This window comes from Scyliorhinus torazame, chromosome 23 (assembly GCF_047496885.1).
Source record: "Scyliorhinus torazame isolate Kashiwa2021f chromosome 23, sScyTor2.1, whole genome shotgun sequence".
NCBI classification, from domain to species: domain Eukaryota; kingdom Metazoa; phylum Chordata; class Chondrichthyes; order Carcharhiniformes; family Scyliorhinidae; genus Scyliorhinus; species Scyliorhinus torazame.
Window position 1 is genome coordinate 8225183 of NC_092729.1, and position 27409 is coordinate 8252591.

The 27409-nt window shown below is 46.8% G+C and overlaps 1 protein-coding gene across 1 annotated transcript in view; it reads right to left on the reverse strand.

Annotated features, from left to right (window-relative positions):
- The window catches only part of LOC140399560 (Fc receptor-like protein 5), a 94610-nt gene that overhangs the window by 58152 nt on the left and 9049 nt on the right, over positions 1 to 27409 (reverse strand). The window contains exons 3-4 of the mRNA XM_072489102.1: positions 15376 to 15405; positions 3442 to 3714 (exon numbers count right to left, since the gene is read on the reverse strand). Coding sequence (XP_072345203.1) covers positions 3442 to 3714; positions 15376 to 15405 — 303 coding nt within the window. The remainder of the gene's footprint in view (positions 1 to 3441; positions 3715 to 15375; positions 15406 to 27409) is intronic.

Below are 27409 nucleotides of genomic sequence, written 5' to 3' on the forward strand. Positions count from 1 at the left end.
TAATCTTTCCTTAAGACATTCCTGTGTAGGGTTAACGAATGGTAAAATAGGCTTTTCTAGTTAAGAAATAAAATTATGATGGCCTCAGTCTGGGATCGTTTAATTATCAGTGATTTAATTCTTTCTGACATACACTTGTGTCGGGAGAGGTTTATCCTCCTATTACTCATTTTAACAAAAGTTCTTTTATAATCTTATTAAAAAAACCAATAGGGTTAAGGGGGTTTTGAGTAAATATCTAAATTATGGGTTTTTATAAAACTAGAGCTGTGACGCTTTCTTAATAGGTGGCTGCTTTTAGGCCCACTTAAGAAAAAACCTTAATAACTATGATCATTAACCACCTTAAAAAGTTGTATCTTAATTTAGAAGGGCTGTTCCTCTTCTAAATAACTATTAATTTCTATGTTTAACTTTGATAAGAAAGTTCTTATTTAGTAGAAAGGAAATTAATGCAGAATTAAAGTTCTTTTCTTGGGTAACCAGCTATCACTAAACTCGGTAGGCTTGTCACCACTACCTGGAAGTCTTCCCACTCTTTTGCCACAGAGACGGGTTAGCTCTATTGTGCTGCTTCGAGGTAGCTCGTTTCGTTTTGGGGGGGTAGACTTAAAGGGCGTCATTCTCCGACCCCCCACCGGGTCGGAGAATGGCCGTTGGCCGCCGTGAATCCCGCCCCCGCCGAAGTCTCCGCTCCCGGAGATTGGGCGGGGGCGGGAATCTGGCCGCGCCGGTTGGCGGGACCCCCCGCTGGATTCTCCGGCCCGGATGGGCCGAAGTCCCGCCCAGGAATTGCCTGTCCCGCCGACGTAAATCAAACCTGGTATTTGCCGGCGGGACCAGGCGGCGTGGGCGGGCTCCGGGGTCCTGGGGGGGGGGGGCGCGGGGCGATCTGACCTCGGGCGGTGCCCCCACGGTGGCCTGGCCCGCGATCGGGGCCCACCGATCCGTGGGCGGGCCTGTGCCGTGGGGGCACTCGTTCCCTTCCGCCTCCGCTACGGCCTCCACCATGGCGGAGGCGGAAGAGACTCTCCCCACTGCGTATGCGCGGGAAACTGACAGCGGCCGCTGACGCTCCCGCGCATGCGCTGGGAAACTGACAGCGGCCGCTGACGCTCCCGCGCATGCGCCGCATTTCCGCGCCAGCTGGCGGGGCAACAAACGCCATTTCCGCCTGCTGGCGGGGCGGAAATCCCTCCGGCGTCGGCCTAGCCCCTCAATGTTGGGGCTCGGCCCCCAAAGATGCGGAGACTTCCGCACCTTTTTGCCGGCGCGATGCCCGTCTGATTGGCGCCGGCTTTGGCGCCAGTCGGCGGGCATCCCGCCGTTGGGGGAGAATTTCGCCCAAGGTCTCTTCGCCTAATTTTTCTAATTAAATCATGATGCAAAAGGTACGAGGGTTAACCTCTGCTTTTTAGTACTTTAATTATTTGTTTCATTTCTTTTTCAGCATTCCCTTGCGGTACATAAGCTATTGCGCTATGGTCCTTGTTCTGTCGCCCATACTTAAGGGTGAAGAATGTTTTAGTTTAAGGTTGTGGTATAAGTGAAATTAATATAGTTAGGATTTAATAATTAATTAGGCTAGCTTTAAGGTTCAAAATGACCCGAATTGCACGGGTATTTCCTCAGTGTAAGGGAGGTGCTTTGCTAGTTTAGCCACAATTTGGTTCCAAGTGCACTTTCCAGTACACTTACCATGTTATGACTTGCCTCCTCTTGTTTAAGTAAGATGTTTTATAAAAAATAAGTGAATTTATTGAGGAGAGTGACGGGCGGTGTGTGTGCGCCCCAGAGCCAATTTCAGAGAAGTACTCTGTCCTCTTACTGCTAAATCCACCTTTAGGTTAGACATCCAACGTAAGCCATCCACCAGTTCGACGGCTGCCACCGAGAAGGTAGGCCTCTCATTTAATAGACTTAGCATCCTGGAGATAATGGATAAAGATTTACTAGCGAGACATTTTCACGCTTCGTGAAGCACATCCAAACCGCCGTAGACCAAACTTTCTCAAACGTTGTGGCGGAACGAGCAGGGCAGACTTTCAAGAGGGAATTGTAGAAAGAGTCCATGCGACCCGTAGATACGAGGTTGGCATGTTTTTTTCTTCAGCCACCATAACACACCACACGTTACGACCAGAGCGGCATCGGTACAACTGCTGATGGGCCGCAGGTTGATAATCTGCCTTAGTTTGGCGTTCCCGAGATTGGCGGGAAAGTGCAAAGGAATCCAGATCTCCAGAGGCAGTATTGAAGCAGGCGGATGCAGGACAGAGGTGTTCAACCGGGAGACACTTTATACGTCTGAACCTGTGGAGACAGTGATACTGGGGATACTAGGAACGATGATGGAATGGACGGGAACGGTATCTTGCATGGCGTAAACACGGGAGGGGACGGTGTGGGAATACCTACAACCGCTGAAGCAGGGAGACAGCGTCAGGACCAATTTCACCATTTTCCAGCCCCGCTTGGCCTGGCGCGATAACCCCCCCCCTCCCCACCCACCCAGTGGCTTGAACACTGAGAACGGACTTAGACGATAAGATATAAGCGCAGAATTAGGCCTGTCGGCCCATCGAGTCTGCTCCGTCATTCAATCATGGCTGATATTTTTCTCAATCCCATTCTCCTGCCTTCTCACCATAACCTCTGATCCCCTTATTAATCATGACCTACCTATGTCTTATAGAAGCTCAGTGAATTGACCTCCACAGCCTTCTGCGGCAAGAATTCCACAGATCCACCACCCTCTGGCTGAAGAAATCCTTCCTCATCTCTGTTTTAAAGGATCGTCCCTTTAGTCGGAGATGGTGTCCTCTGCTTCTAATTGTTCCTACAAGTGGAAACATTCTCTCCACACCCACGCTACCCAGGCCTCACACTGTCCTGTAAGTTTCAATACGCCTCCCCCCCCCCCCCCCCCCGCCCCGGCCCCGCCCTCGACTTTCTAAACTCCATTGAGTACAGATCGAGTGTCCTCAACCACTCCTCATATGAGCAGTGGACCTTTGGGGAGACGGACGTTGTAAGCACCACGGAACCACGGGAACGATCCGATCGCTCTCCCCAGGGGGCTTGTGGAATACAATTTGCTCTGCTTAGGGACGGAGGCCCAATTTCTGGTCTCGTTAATTCCCCGAGATAAGAGCCAATTCAGAAGGGAATCGACAGCTCTGGCTGACCCTGGATAGGTCTTGCGGTGCTGTTAGCTGTTGTGATCGGAAATCAGTTACTGTTGACTTCCCTTCCGGGATTAATCATCGACGACGATATCTCAACTTGCACTTGTCAAAGAAGCAACATTGGAGGGGATGGATTCACCTCGTCGGTATATTTTGTCAGACACCAATTTCAAAAGTTTTTCAGAACAGTTCCTCCATTCAATTGTTAATTGATAAAAAGTTCGGATGTAAAAGTGAGAGCAACTTAACTTACCAGTGATGTTCACGTGAATGGTGTTGCTGTAGGGGGTGCTGGGACCAGATGAATCTGTTGTGGTTTTACATTTATACACTCCACTATCGTTCTTTGAAGCATTCATGATGGTATAACTTTCCTCCCCAGTTCTGTCACCCCGATCACTTTTATGCCATATATACTTCTTGGAGCGAGAACGCCTTCCAGCATCGCATGTGAGAACGATTCTGTCACCAGTCAGGAATCTCACCCATGGTGGTTCCATTGTCAGGACTGGTGCTGTGGTCTCACCTGTGGAGGCCAATGGAAAACAAGGAGGACATTTAAGTCTGTCAATCGATAGAAGTGTGTGTTGTTCATTCACTAATGTTCACCACACCGGCCCCAAATAGTGACTTTCGATTCAGACAAGCAACAATCACCTAACACGATGTCTGTTACTTCATTATTGCGCAAATAGAGATGTTAGTCAATCCGGGTCATTGCTGTTAGCACAAGGTGATATGAACTGAGTATTTATCTTCAAAAGGAATGATGAGACTGGGGTCTTACAGTGGTAACTGGATACACACACTAGCATACCTCAAATCCCATCCAATTCACGCGCTGTATCATCTGTTTTGAGTTTGACCCCAAAATGAAGTTTAAAAGCAATTATTCAAAACGATTTATTTAACCAACAGATTGCCAACTGTCTTCTAGTTACGGTGATCAATGTCAAAATAGCCCAGTTGATTAGCACCACTCAAAAACAGGACAGCGTCTGAAGTAATAATAGACATTGATACGTGGGTTTAGTTCATGTGTTATCGTGGCTGAGAACTGGCCCTGGACGGTGGGTGGATGGGTGGCGCAGACGTTAGCACTACTGCCTTACAGTGTCGAGGACCAGGGTTCGATTCTGGCAGGATGACTGCCTGCGTGGGTTTCCTCCCGGTGCTCCCGTTTCCTCCCACAGGTCAGTTGGATTGGCCATGTTCAATTGCCCCTTAGTGTCCAAACATGGACAGGTTAATAGAATTCCTATAGTGCAGAAGGAGGCTATTCGAGTCTGCATCATAGGGATGAAAGTGCACACTACCTAGGCCCACAGCACCACACCATCCCCATAGGCCAATATCCCCCCTGAACAAGAGGACAGTAAGGGGCAATTTATCATGGTCAATCCACCTAACCTGCACCTATTTGGTCTGTGGGAGGAAACCGGAGCACCCGGAGGAAACCCACGCACACACGGGGAGAATGTGCAAACTCCAACCCAACAGTTACTCAAGGCTTGAATTGAACCCTGGACTCCGGCATAAGTGCTAAATCTGCCCTCCCTAACCACAGAGTTACTGCGCCTGAACTTCCACTGTCATTACCTAGGCTGGCCTACATGATGGTCATCACCATGTGGTTGACTCTTACATTGTGGGCTAGGCGCTAAATACATATATTTTTTAAAATGCACCTAAGGTGAGATCCTTAGTGATTTCACACAGATGAAATCAGCGCTAGGCGGAATGATACCTGTGGTAGATTTTCCTGTAATCAATGCGAGGTAGATCAAACTTCACCAAGGGGACAATTCTAATCTAACCGGCAGAATGGATGGGGAATATGAGAGTTCGAGACCCCCTTTGCAATCCACCTTTGTTTACTCCCCACAGACTGAGAAACATAGGAAACTGCAGCTCAGCAGCAGGCCAATATAATCCTATTACGCCATTCAATAAGATCATTCCTGGTCTATTCGTATCTGATCCTGACTACCCCCACCCTTCCCAGTCCAGCCGATTAACCTTTGAATCCCTTGTCTCGTAAAATAAGTTGCAGATCTCAGCCTTGGATATATTCAATGACGCTGCATCCACGCCCTTGTCCGAAAGAGAATTTCACAGATTAATGACCCACCTGCGCCAACCATGCTGTCCATCTAACCTGAAACCTTCTGTATTTCCGGGGTCCGTCGCCCTCTATTACCATCCCATTCATGTAGTTTTAAAAGTCACTATCGTACCTGCTTCCGTCCCCTTCGGCAGATAGTTCCAGGCACAACTGTGCAAAAACACCTTCCCTCGCTCACCTTTCAAAATGTTGCCCCTTGCACTTTATACCTATGTCCCCTAGTATCTGACTCTTCCACACTTCGAAAAAAACTTCTGACTATCCACGCTGTCCATGCCCCTCATAATTTTGTAGATTTCTACCAGGTCGACCCTCGACCTCCATCATTCCAGTGAGAACAAACTGAGTTTATCCAACCTCATAGCTAATTGGATAGTCAGAGGCTTTTCCCCGGGGTAGAGGGGTCAATTACTAGGGGGCATAGGTTTAAGGTGAGAGGGGCAAGGTTTAGAGTAGATGTACGAGGCAAGTTTTTTACGCAGAGGGTAGTGGGTGCCTGGAACTCGCTGCCGGAGGAGGTGGTGGAAGCAGGGACGATAGGGACATTTAAGAGGCATCTTGACAAATACATGAATAGGATGGGAATAGAGGGATACGGACCCAGGAAGTGTAGAAGATTGTAGTTTAGTCGGGCAGCATGGACGGCACGGGGCTTGGAGGGCCGAAGGGCCTGTTCCTGTGCTGTACATTTCTTTGTTCTTTGTAATGCCCTCCATACCAGGGAGCGTCCTGGTAAAACTCTTCTATACCTCGCCAAAGCCTCCACGTCCTTCTGGTAGTATGGCGACAGAATTGAAACCTATATTCCAAGCTTGGCCTACTAAGCTTCTATGCGACTGCAGCACGACTTGCCTATGTTTATACTCAGTGTCCCGGCCGTTGAACACAAGCATGCTGTATGCCTTCTTAACTACCTTCTCCACCTGTGTTGCATTTTCCGTGACGTTGGGCCTGTACACCCAGATACATCTGTCTGTCCTAAGGGTTCTACCATTTACTGTTATTTCCCACGGAATTAGACATTCCAAATGCATCACCTCACATATATCCCGATTTAACTCCATCTGTCATCCCTCCCCCAAAACCGATATACACCCTGCTGCTCATCGCTATCCGCAATCCCACCAAACGTTGCGTCTTCCGCAAATTTGCTGATGAGACCAGTTAAATGTTCCTCTAAATCATTTATTTATACTACAAACAGTAAAGGTCCCAACATGCGGAACATCACTCGTCACAGCCCACCATTTAGATGTGCATCTTCCACTGCTTCCCTCTGTCTTTTATGACCGAGCCAGTTCTGTATCCACCTGACCAGCTCACCTCTGAACCCGTGCGACTTCACTCCTCTGCGCCAGTCTGCCCTGAGTGACCTTTCCAGAGGCTTTACTAATGTCCATGTAGACAACATCTTCTACCCTCCCTAAACCAATCATCTTCGTCACTTCTCGAAAAACTCGATCAAGTTAGTGAGACATGACTTCCGCTTCACAAAACCATGCTGCCTCTGCTTAACTCGCTTCATAAATGGGAGTGAATCCTGTCTGGAAGAATCCTTTCCAAAAGATTCCCTACCAGACGTGGATGTCACTGGCCCATAATGTCTTGGATTATTCTTGCTGCACCTCTTAAACAAAGGAACAGCATTCGCAATTCTCCAGTCCTCTGGGGACTCATCTGCAGCCAGGGAAAAGTACAAATATTCAGACAAGGCCTCAGAAAGTTTCCTACCTTGCCTCCCTCAGGTTCCTGGGGAGATCCCATCAGGCCGTGGGGACTTACCTACCTGAACGTTTTTCAAGACGCCCAACACCTCCTCCTTTTTGATCTCAATGTGACCCAGATAATCTCAGAGCTTTGTTGCAAATATATATTTGGTGCACTGAGGCCCGAAGGTAACCTCCCCTCTAAAACTGCCAGGCTGACTTTTTACTGCAGGCACGCAGCATTGTGATTGGCTCTGAACTGCTGTTAATAGTGGCCCACAATGCCACTCAGTTCCAGGGATTGACAACAAATGCTGATGCCATCAATTCCGCCCACATCCTGTCAACGACAAAATCGCACTATCTGATTTGTTCGGTCTCCTCTGGATTTTTGATTGACCTTTCCTGACTATTGCAGCATTACATTTGGAGAATGCTTCATGACACAAGAGAAAGACAGACCTGCAACTCAGAAGCTTCCTGACCACACAAGAGAAAGGAGACGTCTGCACAGCCTCAACTGGTGTTTGCTGATGGGAACTGAACTCACTGACATGACCGCGTCAACTCGAGATGGCTGTTGTACAATCATCAGCAGTAGCTCCAACATAAGCATTTAAAACCGCCTTCAATGCAATTAAAAATGTACCCCAGCACTTGATGGGGACTTTGAATAAATATAACTTGGATATGACTTCAGGTTTTTGAAAAATGCATTAATGGGACGTGAGCAAGCATGTTAATTGGCCATTTCTAATTGTCCATGAGAATATGGAGGTGTACCACCTTCTAGAACGGCTGTTGTCCGTGTGGAGTAGGCACATCCACAGTGCTGTTAGTGAGGGAGTTCCAAACTTTCACCCAGCTGCAGCGAAGTAACAGCCGATATAGATCCACGTGAATGTGGATTTGTAGCAAATGCTTGTGTCCCCATCCTGCCCGTGCAGTTCTCGTAGAAGACGTGTGTTTGCAAGGTTTTGGCGAAGGAGCTTGGTGGTTTCTTTGAGTCCACTTTTTTCAGAATTTACGTGGTCCCGCCACCGTGTGCCGATGGTGGAGGAAAAAACGTTGAAGGTGGTGGATGGGGTGCCGACTACGACACATGTGTGTGTGTGGGAGAGAGTGAGTGTTGCACCGGAACGTGTGAAGCTTTGCGTGTGTTATTTTTATAGAGGGATTGGGAAACATGATAGAAAGTGGAAAAGGTTTTCAGGGGCATTCCAGGGAAAACGGCCGAGGGAACAGAAGGTTAAACTCAGAACGATGAAGCAATGCATATGGGGGATGCACAAACGACCAGGATTAGAGAAATTCAGTAAAGCACCCTTCCTTTGCTACTGTCTGTCGTCTGTGACCGAGCCCGTTCTGTATCCACCTCATCAGCTCACCTCTGACCCCGTGTGACTTCACAAAACCATGCAGCCTCTCGCTCATACGTCCACTTGTTTAGAAATTGGAGCAAATCCTGTCTCGGAGAATCCACAGCAAGAATTTCGCTACTTCTGACGGAAGGCAAACCGGCCTGTAATTTCCTGGATTAATCTTGCTACCCTTCATGAACAAAAGAACAACAATAGGTTTTTCCAGTCCTCTGGGGCCTCACCTGCAGCCAGTGAGGACAGAAAGATTTCGGTTCTGGCCCTATAAAGTTCTTTTTACTGCAGACACACAGTATGTTTCTGGCTCGAAACTGCTGTTTAAAATTATCAACAATGCCACACATTCCCAGTGATTGGCAAAAGCTGTTGATGCCATCATTAGAACACAGAACATGGAACATAGAGTGCAGAAGGAGGCCATTCAGCCCATCGAGTCTGCAGCAATCCACATAAGCGCTCACTTCAACCCTATTCCCTTAATCCAATAACCCCTCCTCACCTTTTTGGTCACTAAGCGTAATTTAACATGGCCAATGCACCTAACCTGCACGTCTTTGGACCGTGGGAGGAAACCTGAGCACCCGGAGGAAACCCACGCAGACACGGGGAGAAGGTGCAGACTCCGCACAGACAGTGACCCCGTGGAGGACGAACTTGAGACCCTGGCGCTGTGAAGCCACAGTGCTAACCACTGTGCTACCGTGCTACCTGTGCGCCCACATCTTGTGAATGAAAACTTTGCAGTAAATGTTTTGTTCGGTCTCCTCTGGATTTTTAATTGACCTATTCCAACTATTGCAGGGTAACTTTCGGAGAATGCTTCATGACACAAGAGAAAGACAGATTTGTAACTCAGAAGCTTCCTGACCACTCAAGAGAAAGGAGAAGTCTGCACATCCTCAACTGGTGATGGGATGTCAACTCACTGACATGACCACGTCAACTCGAGATGGTTCTTGTGTAATCAACAGCAGTGCCTTCAACACAAGCATTTAATACTTCCTTAAATGCAATTAAAAAGTGTACCACAGCACTTCATGGGGACCTTGAATAAATATGACCTGGATATGACTTCAGATTTTAAAATAAATTCTTTCATGGGACGTGGGTTAGCATTTCTTTGGGCAAGTACGAATTGTCGAAGAGAAAATGGAGGTGTATCATCTTCTTGAACGGCTGCAATCCGTGTGGAGTAGGTCGACCCACAGCGATGTTAGTGAGGGCGTTCCAGAATTTCGACCCAGCGACAGCGAGGGAACGCCGATATAGATCCAAGTGAGGATGGGTTTCTGGTAAATGATTGTGTGCCCATCCATTTGCTGTCCATGCAATTCTAGACGGTAGAAGTCGTGTGTTGGGAAGATGCTGGTGGAGGAGCTCTGGTGGGTTCTTCCTGTGCACTTTACTTCACATTGTATGCGTTCCTGTCACTGTCTGTCCATGATGGACGGAATGGACTTTGAAGTTGGTGGATGGCGTGCCCAGTCACGCCATGTGTGTGTCTGAGAGTCAATGATTGTGTGTGTTCTATCGGAATGTGTGCAGCTTTGTGAGTGTAATTTCTATGGAGGTATTAGGCAACTTGATAAAAGTGAAAAAGTTTCAAAGGGCACATTCCAAGGAGAATGGCCAATGGAACTAAAGTTAAACTCAGAACGATGAAGCAATGATGCACAAGATGCACAAGAAAGAAGGAATGTTTATATCCCTGGCGTTCTGGGTCCAGAGGAATTTACAAATAGATAATAGGACGGCACAGTGGCTGCAGTTATCATGTTGCTTCACAGCGCCTGGGAGCCGGGTTCGATTCCCCGCTGGGTCACTGGCTGTGCGGAGTCTGCACGTTCTCCCCGTGTCTGCGTGGGTTTCCTCCGGACGCTCCGGTTTCTTCCCACAAACCCCCAAAACATGCTGGTATGTGAAATGGACATACTGAATTCTCCCTCTGTGTCCCCGAACAGGCGCCGAAATGTGTTGGCCAGGGGATTTTAGCATTATCTTCATTGCGGTAGCTTCAGTCGGGTGGCACGGTGGCACAGTGGTTAGCACTGCTGTCGCACAGATCCAGGGACTCGCAATAAATACTGGCCTCGGTAAATGGCTGAATGGAGATTGCATTTTCTCTCCCCATGTCTGCGTGGGATTCCTCCGTATGATCTTGTTTCCTCCCAAAGTGCAAAGGTGTGCAGGTTAGGTACATTGGCCATGCTATATTGCCCGTCGTGTCCAGAAATGTTAGGTTGGGTTACTGGTTTAGGGGGATCTGATGGAGGTGTGGGCTTAAATAGGGTGCTCTTTCCAACAGCCGGTGCAGACTCCATGGGCTAAATGACCTCCTTCTGCACTGTAAATCGAATGATTCTGTTGCAATGTTAAGGTAAGACAGCTTGTGACACTACTAACGATTATTATTATTAGTTGAGGCATGGAGAGAGATCAAAAAAAAGCAATGAAGTTAGGAGTAGTGCACATGTATAATATTCTGGGCATGATCTTCCAGCCTCGTTACGCTGTTGCCCCCCCCCAAAATGAGGCCAGTGAACAGCGGGAGAGGCCAAAACCGAGATCCGGGCCAGACACCAAACTGTTTGCGATGCAACTGACCAGCTCCCATAGACAAAGTCAGGATGTTGCCAGAGCCTGCTGAGCAAGCAGTTGTCACAACTTAAACCCCATTTCCAAAGGAATAATGCCAGCCGCCGTTTATCCATCGGCCTCCTGTCATTCTGAGGCGTCTCCAGGAAGTGCTCACGGTGGCTCCGATTCATTCTCCTTTCTAAAACGTGGAGCAGGCGGAATGGCATCAGGGACGGGGTCTCCCAGGTCATCAGAGGCCCCTTGATGGGCTTCTGCGGGACATGTCCTGCTCTCAGGTGGGAATGGCCGAGTTGCTGCTGAGCTGGTCCCAGTAGCAGGTCAGCATGGCTCAGGCACTGCCGAACATGGCCCGGTTACTGGGCGATGTGTCCCAGTTTCTGAGGAGCATAGCCGAGAGCAGTGACACGATAGCGCGGGATGTGGAGAGCCACCAGGGGTGGCAGTGGGCACCGACCGGGAGAAGGGGGCGCTGAGTGCCAACCGGGGCCCGTCACATGGACTGGAGACGGTGACCACTAACACAACTAAGTTGTACCCTTCTGATGAGACCGTGTCTTGAGGTCTACACGCGGGATAGGGGGCACGGCTCTGAATGTGTCGTCGACAGGTGAGCCGCTGCCCTCCTGCCCCAGCACCTCTAGATGACGCCCTCCAGCCACACCGAAGGCCACGGATCAGCTAAGCATAAGACCATAAGACATAGGAGCAGACTTAGGCCACTCGGCCCATCGAGTCTGCTCCGCCATTCAATCACGGCTGATATTTTTCTCATTCCCATTCTCCTGCCTTCTCCCCATAACCGCTGATTCCTTTATTGATCAAGAACCTATCTATCTCGGTCTTAAAGACACTCAGTGAATTGGCCTCCACAGCCTTCTGCGGGGAAGAGTTCCACAGATTCACCACCCTCTGGCTGAAAAAATTCCTCCTCATCTGTTTTAAAGGATCGCCCCTTTAGTCTGAGATGGTGTCCTCTGCTTCTAGTTTTTCCTACAAGTGGAAACATTCTCTCCACGTCCACGCTATCCAGGTCTAACACTGTCCTGTAAGTTTCAATAAGATCCCCCCCTCCCAGCCCCTCGAACTTCTAAACTCCATCGAGTACAGACCCAGAGTCCTCAAACACTCCTCATATGAGCAGCGGACTTAATCCAGGCCTCGCAGTATCTTGTATGTATCAATAAGATGCTTCTAAGCTCCAACGAGTACAGACCGAGAGTCCTCAAACGTTCGTCATACGACAAGCTCTTCATTCCACGGATCATTCTTGTGAACCTCCTCTGGACCCTTTCCAAGGCCAGCACACCATTCCTTAGATACCGAGCCAAAACTGCTCACAATACTCCAAATGGGGTCTGACCAGAGCCTCATACAGCCTCAGAAGTACATCCCTGGTCTTGTATTCTCGCCCCCTTGACATGAATGTTAACACTGCATTTGCCTTCCTAACTGCCGACTGAACTTGCACATTAACCTTAAGAGACTCGTGAACAAGGACTCCCAAGCCCCTTTGTGCTTCTGCTTTCCGAATCATTTCCCCATTTTGAAAATAGTCTGTGCCTAGATTCCTCCTTCCAAAGTGCATAACCTCACACTTTTCCACATTGTACTTCATTTGCTACTTCATTGCCCACTCTCCTAGCTTGTCCAAGTCCTTCTGCAGCCCCCTTGCGTCCTCAATACTACCTGTCCCTCTACAGATCTTTGTATCATCTGCGAACTTAGCAACAGTGCCTTCAGTACCTTCTTCCAGATCATTAGTGTATATTGTGAAAAGTTGTGGTCCCAGCACAGACCCCTGAGGAACACCACTAGTCACCGGCTGCCATCCTGAAAAAGACCCCTTTTCCCCACTCTTTGCCTTCTGCCAGTCAGCCAATCCTCTATCCATGACAGGATCTTACCCTTAACACCATGGGCTCTTCACTTATTTAACAGTCTCCTATGCGGCACCTTGTCAAAGGCCTTCTGGAAATCTAAATAAATCACGTCCACTGTTTCTCCTTTGTCTAACTTGCTTGGTAACTCCTCAAAGAAAGTTAACAGATTTGTCAGACACGACCTCCCCTTGACGAAGCCGTGCTGACTCAGTCCTATTTTACCATGCACTTCCAAGTGCTTCGTGATCTCATCTTTAATAACAGACTCTAAAATCTTACCAATGACCGAAGTCAGGCCAACCGGCCTATAATTTTCCTTCTGTCTCCCTCCCTTCTAAAACAGGGGTGTTACATTAGCAACTGTCCAGTCCTCTGGGACCATTCCTGCCTACAGTGATTTATGAAAAATCATCACTAATGCCTCCACAATTTCCTCAGCTGTCTCTTTTAGAACCCTGGGGTGTAGTCCATCCGGTCCAGGTGATTTATCCACCTTCAGACCTTTCAGTTTCCCCAGAACCTTCTCCTTAGTAATGGTCACAGCACTCACCTCTGCCCCCTGGATCTCCTGGAGCTTGGGCATCCCACTGGTGTCTTCCACCGTGAAGGCAGATGCAAAGTAACCATTCAGTTCGTCTGACATTTCTTTGTTTCCTAGTATTACTTCTCCAACCACACGTTCTAGTTGCCCAATGTCTATTTTTGCCTATGTCTTACCTTTTAGATCTTTAAAAATCTCTTCCTATCTTCTTTTATATCACTCGCTAGCTTTCACTCGTCCTTCATCTCCCCCCCCCCCCCCCCCCAACCCCCCACGCTTATTGCTTTGTAGTTCTCCGTTCTCCTCTGCTCGCTTTTAAAGGCTTCCCAATCCTCTGGTTTCCCACTAATCCTCGCCACTTTGTATGCTTTGTGCATCCTGGGGAAACACCGAAATATAGTGGTAGAGCTGGGAAGGCAAAGCACGTTGAGGATCACTGAAGGCACAGAGGTAGGGGTGTGTGGGTTAGGTAGAGGGTGGGAAGGGGGTGGGTTTTGGGGCCGCGAAGGTTGGGGTCGGCACTCTCGGGAATGGAGTATTGGACAGCACATTAAAACACCTTTTTGCACAATCATTACGATGCCTCTGACACTTTCTTCCGCACTGCGGGCTGACCCCTGACCCTTTACCTGTCTCTCCAAGCAACGCGCCCCTATGAGCGATTGCCTTCAGCTTCGCGGCCGAAGGCCTCCGCAGCCCATGTGGGGTTATGGTGGGGCAGACGGGCAAGGTCGGGGGTTGTCCCCGGAATGGGGTTAGGATCCAAGGGTGGGCACGATGTTACCCGAGTGATTCCCCCCCCCCCCCCACAATTTCCCCAGCCCCATGTCTCCCCCACCCTCACATGGTGGCCCACGCCTGGGGAGGCCTTGCCATTGCCAGGGTGCAATGCCGAGCTGGGCAGTGCCAGGATAAAAACATTCCGGGGGCAGTAGACGGAGCCATTCTGCACTTCCCCAGACCATCAAGGACCTCCGATGGCCTGGGAGACCCCCGTAGCCATTATGCCTTGTCCACGTTGTTAAAAAGGAGTTCGAATCGGCGCCAGCGTGACCAATTGCTGGGGAAGCCGCTGAATGACGGGAGGCTATTGGATAACGATGGCTGTCGTTAATTGTATGGACATGGGGCAAAAGTGTTAATAATTGACTTCACACCACGCTCCGCTGAATCCTGAATTCGCCTACGGGAGAGTGCCGGTTTCATAGCAAACTCTTCAGTGCATTGGTGCCGATTAATTTTTTGGCCCTGTTCCGTTATTCACTGGCCTAGTTTTTCTTGAGCGAGAGCGAGAGCGTGATGAGGCCGGAAGCTCCCGCAAGTCCGTAATTCAGCCCTGTGAACCTGCTCCACAATTCAATCAGATCATTACTGATCTCTTCCTGGTCTCAAATTAACCTACCTACCCATTTCCCATATCACTTTAACCCGTTTATTTTTCATCAGAATTACATATTTTGCTTCTCGAAACCATTTAATGATTCAGATTCCACCGCACTCCGGGGCAGCGAGTTCCACAGGTTTACCATCCTCTGTGAGAAGTAGTTCCTCCTCATCTGAGTTCTACATCTACCGCCTCGCATCCTATAGATTGGCACGTGAGCACAATGGTTAGCACTCTTGCTTCACAGCACCAGGGACAAGGGTTCGATTCCTGGCGTATGTCATTTTCTGTGCGGCATCTGTGCGATAACCCCATGTCTGCTTGGGATTCCTCCGGGTGCTCCGGTTTCCTCCCATAGGGTGCGAAAGACAATCTAAATTCTCCCTCCGTGTAGCCGAAAAGCCATTGGAGGTTGACGACGAGGGGCTTTTGAACGTAACGTCGTGACAGTTTTAATGTAAGTCTACTTGTGATACTAAGAAAGATTATTGGCATCTGTGAAGCTCATGATGAATATTGACTATCATGTCGTTGCTTTAAAAGGCTGCGAATAGTCGTTCAAAATTCAACGTACCTTGTGCTGCCGACTGAGATGCCATTCCCACTGAAAAACATAACGAGAAATATAATTTTTAAGACTCTGTTGATTTGCTGCAATCTTGCGTTGAGAGACAAGAGGAAGCTTGAATCAACCTAGAGAAGTGACACATTCCTGTTTGCTTTTTCTCAGAGCCATGTCCTGAAATAGAACTTTTGACCAAAAGTGATCTGTTGAAGATCGTGACTGTCAATAATCATGAGACTAACATTCGGGAGAGAAAGTGCTGGTCGTTGCTTTAATCTGTAAAACGGAGTTAATTGCAAATGGATTGGTGCTGAGGTGTGAGTTTCTCCAGCACCTTAACAGTCAGTTGGTGATTTGTGTGAGGGAGACAGAGAGCAGGGATGTCTCTGATCCTGAGTGTGTGAGTGTTGGTTGTGTGTGAGAGAGAAGAGATAGATATAGATATAGATAGAGAACAAGAATTTCGCTGTCCCTGTGGGTGCGCGTGTGTGAGTGCAGTTTGTGTGTGTGTGAGAGAGAGAGCGAGAGATAGGTAGAAAGACATATAGATAGATGGATGGATAGAAAGGTAGATAGATAATTGATAGATAGACAGACAGTTAGATAGAATGAAAGAACAAACAAAGAACAAAGAACAAAGAAATGTACAGCACAGGAACAGGCCCTTCGGCCCTCCAAGCCCGTGCCGACCATACTGCCCGACTAAACTACAATCTTCTACACTTCCTGGGTCCGTATCCTTCTATTCCCATCCTATTCATATATTTGTCAAGATGCCCCTTAAATGTCCCTATCGTCCCTGCTTCCACTACCTCCTCCGGTAGTGAGTTCCAGGCACCCACTACCCTCTGCGTAAAAAACTTGCCTCGTACATCTACTCTAAACCTTGCCATCTCACCTTAAACCTATGCCCCCTAGTAATTGACCCCTCTACACTGGGGAAAAGCCTCTGACTATCCACTCTGTCTATGCCCCTCATAATTTTGTATACCTCTATCAGGTCGCCCCTCAACCTCCTTCGTTCCAGTGAGAACAAACCGAGTTTATTCGATCGCTCCTCATAGCTTATGCACTCCAGACCAGGCAACATTCTGGTAAATCTCTTCTGCATCCTCTCTAAAGCCTCCACATCCTTCTGGTAGTGTGGAGACCAGAATTGAACATTATACTCCAAGTGTGGCCTAACTAAGGTTCTATACAGCTGCAACATGACTTGCCAATTCTTATACTCAATGCCCCGGCCAATGAAGGCAAGCATGCCGTATGCCTTCTTGACTACCTTCTCCACCTGTGTTGCCCCTTTCAATGACCTGTGGACCTGTACTCCTAGATCTCTTTGACTTTCAATACTCTTGAGGGTTCTACCATTCACTGTATATTCCCTACCTGCATTAGCCCTTCCAAAATGCATTACCTCACATTTGTCCGGATTAAACTCCACCTGCCATCTCTCCGCCCAAGTCTCCAGACAATCTAAATCCTGCTGTATCCTCAGACAGTCCTCATCGCTATCCGCAATTCCACCAACCTTTGTGTCGTCTGCAAACTTACTAATCAAAGCTTGAGAATCATAGAATTTACAGTGCAGAAGGAGGCCATTTGGCCCATCGAGTCTGCACCGGCTCTTGGAAAGAGCACCCTACCCAAGGTTAACACCTCCACCCTATCCCCATAACCTAGTAACCCCACCCAACACTAAGGGCAATTTTGGACACTAAGGGCAATTTATCACGGCCAATCCACCTAATCTGCACATCTTTGGACTGTGGGAGGAAACCCACGCACACACGGGGAGGACGTGCAGACTCCGCACAGACAGTGACCCAAGCTGGAATCGAACCTGGGACCCTGGAGCTGTGAAGCAATTGTGCTATCCACAATGCTACCGTGCTGAATAGAATAGCATGTGTGTCTGTGGCTGTGTGTGTATGAAAGAGGGGGAGCGATAGATAGAGATAGATAGATAGATATGAAGAGAGAATTAATGCCACTGTTCCTGCGTCCATGAGCGTTGTCTGTTTGTGTATATGAATGATATATATATATATATATATATATATATACAGAGAGAGAGGATGGGGGGGGGGGAGTGCATTAATACAACTGGTCCTTTGACCGTGGTTGTCTGTGTGTGAATGAAACAGAGAGAGAGAGATAGAGAGATAGATAGAGAGAGAGAGAGCATCAATGCCTCTGTGTCTGTGTATGCGCGCGAGTGTGAATCTTGTTTGTGTGGATGGAATAGAGAGATCGAGAGCTAGATAGACAGTCTGTACGCCTGTGCGTGTGAGCGTGAGTGAGTGCTGTTTGTGTGTATGAAAGAGAGAGAGAGAGATAGAGAGAGTATTGATGCCTCTGTGCCTGTGTGCGCGGAATACAGTGAGTATTGTATGTCTGTGTATGAGAGAGAGAATGGATGGAGAGATACTTAGATAGAGTGATAGACAGAGAGAGAGAGAGAGAAAGCGCCCGGAGAGAGAGAGACAAAGAGGGCGAGAGAGATAACAATACCCAAAGGTACCATTTGACAATACACTGACACAGTCTACAGTAGTATGAGAGGTGGGCAGAGTAAGGCCAAAGAGACTGAGTGAGAGAGGAAGTTAAGGACTGAGAGACAAGTTAGTCACAGAAATGACACATGAGATAGAGATAGGGAATGTGTGAAAAAAACTTATTTTTCTTCCAGGAGGTGATTGAGTGTATTTATGAGGGTAATGAGCTTGATCATAACTGCCAGGCGCAAGGACAGAAAACAAAGGGGAATATTGAATGATTTACATTGGAGAATGTGCAGTGATGTTTCGCACTGATTAGTCTTTGTATATACTATTGACTTGAACTTGTACATTGATCGGAAGTTAAGTGTTTGCAGTTTTGATATTAATTGCAAAGGGATTTGGGGCCCGGAGTAAAGGTTTCCTGCTGCGATTGTACAAAACGTTGACGAGTCCAAACATGGAGCATTGTGGACAGTTTTGCTCTCATGCGCTCAGAAACGCATGACTGCCCTGGAGGGAGCGCTGGACAGGTTCACCAGGCTGACTCCTGGGATGACAAAGGAAAATGAACCCAAGAACAGTACAGCACAGGAAAGGCCCATCGGCCCCCCAAGCCTGCGTCCACCACACTGTCCGTCTAACCTAAAAGATTTTACACTTCGGGGATCGGAATGGTGCTGTTACCATCTTATTCATGTATTTTCAAGACGCTCCTTAAACATCAATGTTGCCTTCTCCGGCAGCGAGTTCCAGGCCCCCACTACCATCTGTGTAAGAAATCTTCCTTCCCACATTTCCTCTAAAGTTTGCCACGTGCATCTTAAACTTATGCCCTCCTCGTAATTGACACTTCCACCCGTGAAAAAGCATCTGACAATCCTCTCTGTCCATGCCCCTCATAATTTTGTAGACTTCTATCAGGTCGCCCCCCAACTTCCGTCGTTCCAGTGAGAACAAAACAGTTTTATCCAACCTCCCTCATAGCTAATACCCTCCATACTAGGCAACATGCCGGTAAACCTCTTCTGTACCCTCTACAAAGCCTTAACCCTTCTGGTAGTGTGGCCACCAGAATTGAACACTATATTCCAAGTGAGGCCTAACTATGGTTCTGCACAGCTGCAACATGACTTGCCAATTATTAAACTCAATGACCGGGCCAATGAAGGCAAGCATGCCGTATGCCTTCTGGACTTCTTTCTCCACCTGCCTTGACACATTCAGTGACCTGTCGACCAGTGCACTCAGATCCCTCTACCTGTCAGTATTCTAAAGCTTTCTGGTATTTACTATATTACCTGATTGTCTTCTGAGAGGCAATTATCGATTGGGCGCTGGAGTGGGCCGAGGAAGGCGCACATTAAAAGGTTCGGTGCAGACTCGATGGGCCGAATTGCCTCTTTCAGCACTGTCGCAATTCTTTGGTTCCAAGACATTAGGCGTATTTTGGCGTACTTGGGTGATCTGAGCTCAATGTCAAAACTTCTTACATGTCATGACTGGGAACATGCACGTCGTCCCCTTTCGCTTTTGCGGCTGGGTCCAAAACCTCTCGAAATAAGGGGCAGGTCATTTAATATTGAGGTGCGAAGGAATGTTTTCACTTAGAAGGTGGTGCATCTTTAGAATCCCCCCACCCATTCCATCCCAAGGGATATTGAATGCCAATCAATCAGAGTCGGATTTCGATGGATGTGTGGATACCCATGACATTAAGGGACGTGGGGAAAGTGGGGAATTCTTGTAGCAGCAGACGATTTTATGACCGTGCAGATTAGGCCAGACTAATTAACAACCTTTGCTTCAATGTTCCTTTGAGAAATAATGCAATAAGAACGCGTCGATAGCAACAGGTCTCTGGTAGCCCGTTGGCAGTTTGCTAACATTGGCCTACATCTATTTGGTTGAGATAAACACAGGAAATTGTGCAGGGTTAAATCTTGGTGGGATATAGGGAACAGGCTAGAAGGACTGAATGGCCTACTCCAGCTGGTATTGTCGGTGTTTCTATAATAAGAAAGCGTTTATGATGACTAAATACCGAAATTTCAGTTCCAGTCTGATGGGAGGAATGGGGGGATAAGCTTTGCCAAAGACGCTTCTAGACTCAAAACATTAGCTCCGTTCTTTCCCCACAGATGCTACAAAAGTATGAGGGACAGAGCGGATACTCCCAAAAACATTTACCAGGGTGGAAGAATTAATTACAAGGAGATAGAGGTTTAAAGTGCGAATGGCAAAGTTGAGAGGGGATGTGCGAGAGAAGTTGTTTTTTACACAGAGGGTAGGGGGTGCCTGGAACTCGCTTTTCGAGACGTGTTGGAAGCAGGGACGAAAGGGACGTTTAAGAGGCGTCTTTACAAATACATGAATAAGATGGGAATAAGGGGATGCGGACCCCGGAAGATTAGAAGGTTTTAAGTGAGGCGGGCGTCATGTTCGGCGTGGGCTTGGAGGGCTGAAGGACTTGCTCCTGTGCTGTACCGTTCTTTGTTCTTTTTTCATTGGAAAAGCCAGGAGCAAAAGCAGTGGCGACATTAGTTGACCAACATGTTTTCAGCCAAGTGCTAGGGCTGGTTTAGCACACTGGGCTAAACAGCTGGCTTGTGATGCAGAACAATGCCAGCAGCGTGGGTTCAATTCCCGGACCGGCCTCTTCGAACAGGTGCCGGAATGTGCCGACTAGGGGCTTTTCACAGTAACTTCATTGAAGCCTACTTGTGACAATAAGTTATAAAACAAAGAAAAACAGCCATTCCCATGTAAAAAATTGGGGCAAGTGTCGCATATATTACCTGGAAGGAATCTGAGGAACAATGATCACAATATATTCAGCATTAGAATCGTTCTAGATAAGGAACACGTGAGATTAAATGGATTTGAGTAAAAGACAAGAGAAGATTTGGTACATTTGTACAAAGTCAGGTCCAGGTTGTCTCTGGAGTACCATGTGAAGTACTCATCATTCGGAAAAGGTCTGCTTACATTAGAGGCTGGACAGCCAAGTTTCACGAAACTTAACCCATGGATGAGTGGATTTCCGTATCATGTGACGCTGAGTAAATTGCACAATATTCTATGAAGTTTAGTAGAATGACAGGCCACCTCACTGAAACATTTAAGCTTCCGAAGATGATGATCGGGTATCTCTTGTTGTTTCCTCTGGTGGGGTAATCGAGAACACGGGACTCAGCCTCAGGAGGAAGCACAGTTCGTGTAGCATTGAGATAAGGAGGCATTAGTTAACGCAGAGGGTTGTGAAACTTTAGAATTATCTGCACCAGAAGGTTGTTAAATCTCCATTGCCGAATTGATTTCAGGCGGGGATAGGCAGATTATTGGCGTTTTGGGAAAATAAGCGATATGGGTAGAGGGCGGGAAAATGGAGTTCAAATTCTAGCTAAACCATGACCACATTGAATGGAGCGCCAGGCCCTATGGGCCGAATGGTCTCCTCCATCAACTGTATCATATGTTCATTATTTACTTAGAGCAAAGATGAGAATAATTATTGGATGTGGGCTAATCACAATGGTTAGAACAAGAATCTGTCCCAGATAAAATGCAAGGAACAGCCACAAGGGCGGCACTCTAGCATAGTGATTATCACTGTTGCTTCACAGCGCCAGGGTCCCGGGTTCGATTCCCGGCTTTGGTCACAGTCTGTGCGGAGTCTGCACCTTCTCCCCGTGTCTGCGTGGGTTTCCTCCGGGTGCTCCGGTTTGTTCCCACAAGTCCGCAAACACGTGCTTGTTGGGTGAATTGGACATTCTGAATTCTCCCTCTGTGTACCCGAACAGGCGCCGGAATGTGGCGACAAGGGCTTTTTCACAGTAACTTCATTGCAGTGTTAATGTAAACCTACTTGTGAAAGTAAAGATTATTATTCTCATTATTATAAAAGAGTAAAGGGATAATATTAGGCCTTCAAACAACGGGTAGCTGATGTACAGACCAGTTACATCACAAGGCAGAAGGTTGGTACTCCACGGTGGCACAGTGTTTAGCACTGTTGCCTCGCAGCACCAGGGTCTCAGGTTCGATACCCGGTTTGGGTCACTGTCTGTGATTTGTTTGCACGTTATTGCCGTCTCTGCATGGGTTTCTTCCGGGTTCTCCCGTTCGACCCACAGTCCAAAGATATCTGGGTTAGGTAGATTGGCCAGGACAATTTGCACCTTCGTGCCCAAAGATGAGAAGTAAAATAAAAGGGAGCTTGAGAGGCTTTTAATGAGCACCAATAACCAGATGACTCACTGATCGATACATCCCTGTGGTTGACTTTCTGAATCTATATTTTGCATTTCCTTGCAATGAAAATTAAAACTGACAATGTTTGCGGTCACCAGGACATGAAGAGGCATTGTAAAGGATGATTCATATCAGGAGGGAATTAATGATCTGCAGTCACTCAATCTAGAATAGAGAATGGAAAGGGCACTTTCGCTGTTGAGGGATCAAAGAGGAATCGTGAAATTTCCGTTTTCCGCATACAAAGGGCAAAGAAAAGTACAGCATAGGAACAGGCCATTCGGCCCTTCAAGCCTGCGCTGGCCATGCTGCCCGTCATGCCTAAAATATTCTACATTTCTGGTGTCCGTATCCCTCTATTCCCATCAATTCTTGTGTTTGTCAAGTCGCCCCTTCAACGTCACTATCGTACGTGCTCCTACCACGTCCTCCCGCAGTGAGTTCCAGGTACCCACTACCCTCTGTGGAAAGCACTTCCCTCGCACATCTGCTCTAAGCCTTGCCGGTCGCACCTTAAACCTATCTCCCCTAGTAATTGACTCTTCCACCCTGGTTAAAAAGCTTCTGACTCTGTGCATGCCCTTCAAAAATTTGTTATCTTCATCAGGTCCCCCATCAACCTCCATCGGGCCAGTGAGAAGAAACCTAGTTTATCAAACCTCTCCTCATAGCTAACGCCCTCCATAACCAGGCAACACATTGGTATACCTATGCTGTACCCTCACCAAAGCCTCCGCATCCTTCTGGTAGTGTGGCGACAGTATTGAACACCAAATCCAAAGAGTGGCCTAACTCAGGATCTAGACAGCTGCAACCTGCAAATTATTATAAGGAAGTCCAGTTTGATGAAGGCATGTATGCCGTATGCCTTCTTGACTACATTCTACAACAGCGTTACTACTTTCGTTGGCCAGTTGACGTGTACGCCCAGATCTGGTTGCTTGTCAAAACTCTTAAGGTTTCTGCCACACATCATAATGATGCCGGAAAAAAAGGAGATTTTCAAATGTTGAAAAGCTCATGTGAATATAATAACGAACGGCTAGTCAAATTCTTATTTGTGGGGGTCGAGGGTTGGGTGATGTGGGCGGGGAGTGTGGGCCAGTTTAAGAGTCATTCATCCAGACAAAATGAATTGTCCCATGTTTCAAATTCTAGTCTGCAAGGATTTGATTTTGAGACAAATTAAGGTTTAATAATTCAATTGCATTCTCTGGTAGCAGTGGAGGGAGTTAATGAGGGCAGTGTGTTTTGAATCAAAGAGGTACATAGTCATTTCTGGGAGAGAACAATGCCATTTTTGGTCACTGAGCCCAGGATGGGACTTCATAGAGAGACCCAATTCATTCCTTTTCCCCCAGTCACTCGCCCCAGCGAAATGTAGGAGTATTTTCTTCAAGGGCCCATTCAATTTCCTTTCAGCATCATCCATGACATCCCCATCTACCAGCCTCGTGTGCAGTGAGTTGCAGGTTACTAGACTCAATGAATTAAAAACTCGGAATCGCGCGGTACCTTTTACTGAGAATCTGGTCCTTGTGTCTTCAGCTATTTAACATATTTTCTTCGTCTACCTCAACCAAACTTCTTATACTTTTGCGCACTTCTGTCAAATCTATCTTCAGCCCATTTTCTTCAAGTAGAGCAATTTCAGCTTTCCCAAACTAAAACTCGAACTCCCAACCCCCAACTTTCGAAACATTCTGAACCCTCCCCATTCACCTGACATCCGCCCTAAACTGTGGCTGTCGGCAGTGGATTATGTTCAATCTCAGAAAGAGTTTGCTAAAAAAGAAGTGAAATATGAAAATATGAAAATCGCTTATTGTCACAAGTAGGCTTCAAATGAAGTTACTGTGAAAAGCCCCTAGTCGCCACATTCCGGCGCCTGTTCGGGGAGGCTGGTACGGGAAATGCGCTCCGCCTGGCTGACATTTGAGGAAAACACTGTCGGCCCATTGAAGCTCTGGACGCGGTGTTTACTTGGAGGTGATATTTGTTTAAAGAATGCAGAGACCAGACTGGATGCAAGTGTGACGTTCTGCAGGCCCTAATCCGGACGAAGAGGTACCCGACACCTCAATAACACCGACCCCCACACCTCCAGGATTCGATGGCGGTAGCTTCCGAGCATTATACTTATGAATCTGTGGCTGTAACGGGAGATAGGGAAGTGGAAAGATCGTCAGACACCCGGAAAGTTAGGTATATCAGTGCAAAGGTAGGCAGGCATTTGGAATAGTTATATCTGTGGAACGTTGGCTCGGTGTTTGGAAAGGTGGGTGGACAGGTGGAAAGTTAAATAGGTATTTGAAAATGTAGATATATAGGTGGAAAGTTAATTTAATCTATAACCTGTATTAGTGTCATAAGAAGGCGTACTTATGAAGTTAAGTCATGGATTTGCTGTGAAAATCCATTCATCACCACACACCAAATCCTGTTCGGATACACTGAGGGAGAACTCAGAATATCCAATTAATCTAACAAGCAGGTATATTGGGACATTTGGGAGGAAAACCGGAGCACCAAGAGGAAATCCATGCAGACGGGGAGAACGTGCATACTCCGCACAGACAGTTCCTGAAGCCAGGAATGAAACCCGCGTATTTGGCGTTGGAAGGCAGCATTGCTAACCACTGTGCTACCGTGCCGCCCATTAGGTGGGTAGGTAGTTATGTAGGCATTTGGAAAGGTGGGTGTTTAAATGGAAAGTTAGATGGGTATTTGGATAGATGGATGTATAGGTGGAAAGTTAGATGGTTATTTGGTTAGATGGGTGTATAGGTGGAAAGTTAGATGGGTATTTGTATAGATGGGTGTATAGGTGGAAAGTTAGATGGTTATTTGGTTAGATGGATGTATAGGTGGAAAGTTAGATGGGTATTTGGCTAGATGGGTGTATAAGTGGAAAGTTAGATGGGTATCTGGCTAGATGGGTGTATAGGTGGAAAGTTAGATGGGTATTTGGATAGATGGGTGTATAGGTGGAAAGTTAGATGGGTATTTGGATAGATGGGTGTAGAGGTGGAAAGTTAGATGGGTAATTGGATAGATGGGTGTATAGGTGGAAGGTTAGATAGTTATTTGGTTAGATGGGTGTATAGCTGGAAAGTTAGATGGGTATTTGGATAGATGGGTGTATAGGTAGAAAGTTAGATGGATATTTGGTTAGATGGGTGTATAGGTGGAAAGTTAGATGGGTATTTGGATAGATGGGTGTATAGGTGGAAAGTTAGATGGGTATTTGGTTAGATGGGTGTAGAGGTGGAAAGTTAGATGGGTATTTGGATAGATGGGTGTAGAGGTGGAAAGTTAGATGGGTATTTGATTAGATGGGTGTATAGGTGGAAAGTTAGATGGGTATTTGGATAGATGGGTGTATAGGTGGAAAGTTAGATGGGTATTTGGCTAGATGGGAGTATAGGTGGAAAGTTAGATGGGTATTTGGTTACATGGGTGTATAGGTGGAAAGTTAGATGGGTATTTGGTTAGATTGGTGTATAGGTGGAAAGTTAGATGGTTATTTGGTTAGATGGGTGTATCGGTGGAATGTTAGATGGGTATTTGGATAGATGGGTGTATAGGTGGAAAGTTAGATGGGTATTTGGATAGATGGGTGTATAGGTGGAAAGTTTGATGGGTATTTGGTTAGATGGGTGTATAGGTGGAAGGTTAGATGGGTATTTGGTTAGATGGGTGTATAGGTGGAAAGTTACATGGGTATTTGGATAGATGGGTGTATAGGTGGAAAGTTAGATGGGTATTTGGATAGATGGGTCTATAGGTGGAAAGTTAGATGGGTATTTGGATAGATTGGTGAAAAGGTGGAAAGTTAGATGGGTATTTGGATAGATGAGTGTATAGGTGGAAAGTTAGATGGGTATTTGGATAGGCGGTGTATAGGTGGAAAGTTAGATTGGTATTTGGATAGATGGGTGTATAGGTGGAAAGTTAGATGGGTATTTGGATAGATGGGTGTATAGGTTGAAATTTAGATGGGTATTTGGATAGATGGGTGTATAGGTGGAAAGTTAGATGGGTATTTGGATAGATGGGTGTATAGGTTGAAAGTTAGATGGGTATTTGGATAGATGGGTGTATAGGTGGAAAGTTAGATGGGTATTTGGTTAGATGGGTGTATAGGTGGAAAGTTAGATGTGTATTTGGATAGATGGGTGTATAGGTGGAAAGTGAGATGGTATTGGATAGATGGGTGTATCGGTGGAAAGTTAGATGGGTATTTGGTTAGATGGGTGAAGAGGTAGAAAGTTAGATGGGTATTTGGATAGATGGGTGTTTAGGTGGAACGTTAGATGAGTATTTGGATAGATGGATGTATAGGTGGAAAGGTAGATGGGTATTTGGATAGATGGGTGCATAGGTACAATGTTAGATGGTTACTTGGTTAGATGGGTTTATAGGTGGAAAGGTAGAAGGGTATTTGGATAGATTGGTGTATAGGTGGAAAGTTAGATGGTTATTTGGTTAGATGGGTGAAGAGGTAGAAAGTTAGATGGGTATTTGGATAGATGGGTGTTTAGGTGGAACGTGAGATGATTATTTGGTTAGGTGGGTGTACAGGTGGAAAGTTAGATGGGTATTTGGTTAGATGGGTGTATAGGTGGAAGGTTAGATGTGTATTTGGATAGATGGGTGTATAGGTGGAAAGGTAGATGGGTATTTGGATAGATTGGTGTATCGGTGGAAAGTTAGATGGGTATTTGGTTAGATGGGTGTATAGGTGGAAAGTTAGATGGGTATTTGGTTAGATGGGTGTATAGGTGGAAAGTTAGATGTGTATTTGGATAGATGGGTGTATAGTTGGAAAGTGAGATGGTATTGGATAGATGGGTGTATCGGTGGAATGTTAGATGGGTATTTGGTTAGATGGGTGAAGAGGTAGAAAGTTAGATGGGTATTTGGATAGATGGGTGTTTAGGTGGAACGTTAGATGAGTATTTGGATAGATGGATGTATAGGTGGAAAGGTAGATGGGTATTTGGATAGATGGGTGCATAGGTACAATGTTAGATGGTTACTTGGTTAGATGGGTTTATAGGTGGAAAGGTAGAAGGGTATTTGGATAGATTGGTGTATAGGTGGAAAGTTAGATGGTTATTTGGTTAGATGGGTGAAGAGGTAGAAAGTTAGATGGGTATTTGGATAGATGGGTGTTTAGGTGGAACGTGAGATGATTATTTGGTTAGGTGGGTGTACAGGTGGAAAGTTAGATGAGTATTTGGTTAGATGGGTGTATAGGTGGAAGGTTAGATGTGTATTTGGATAGA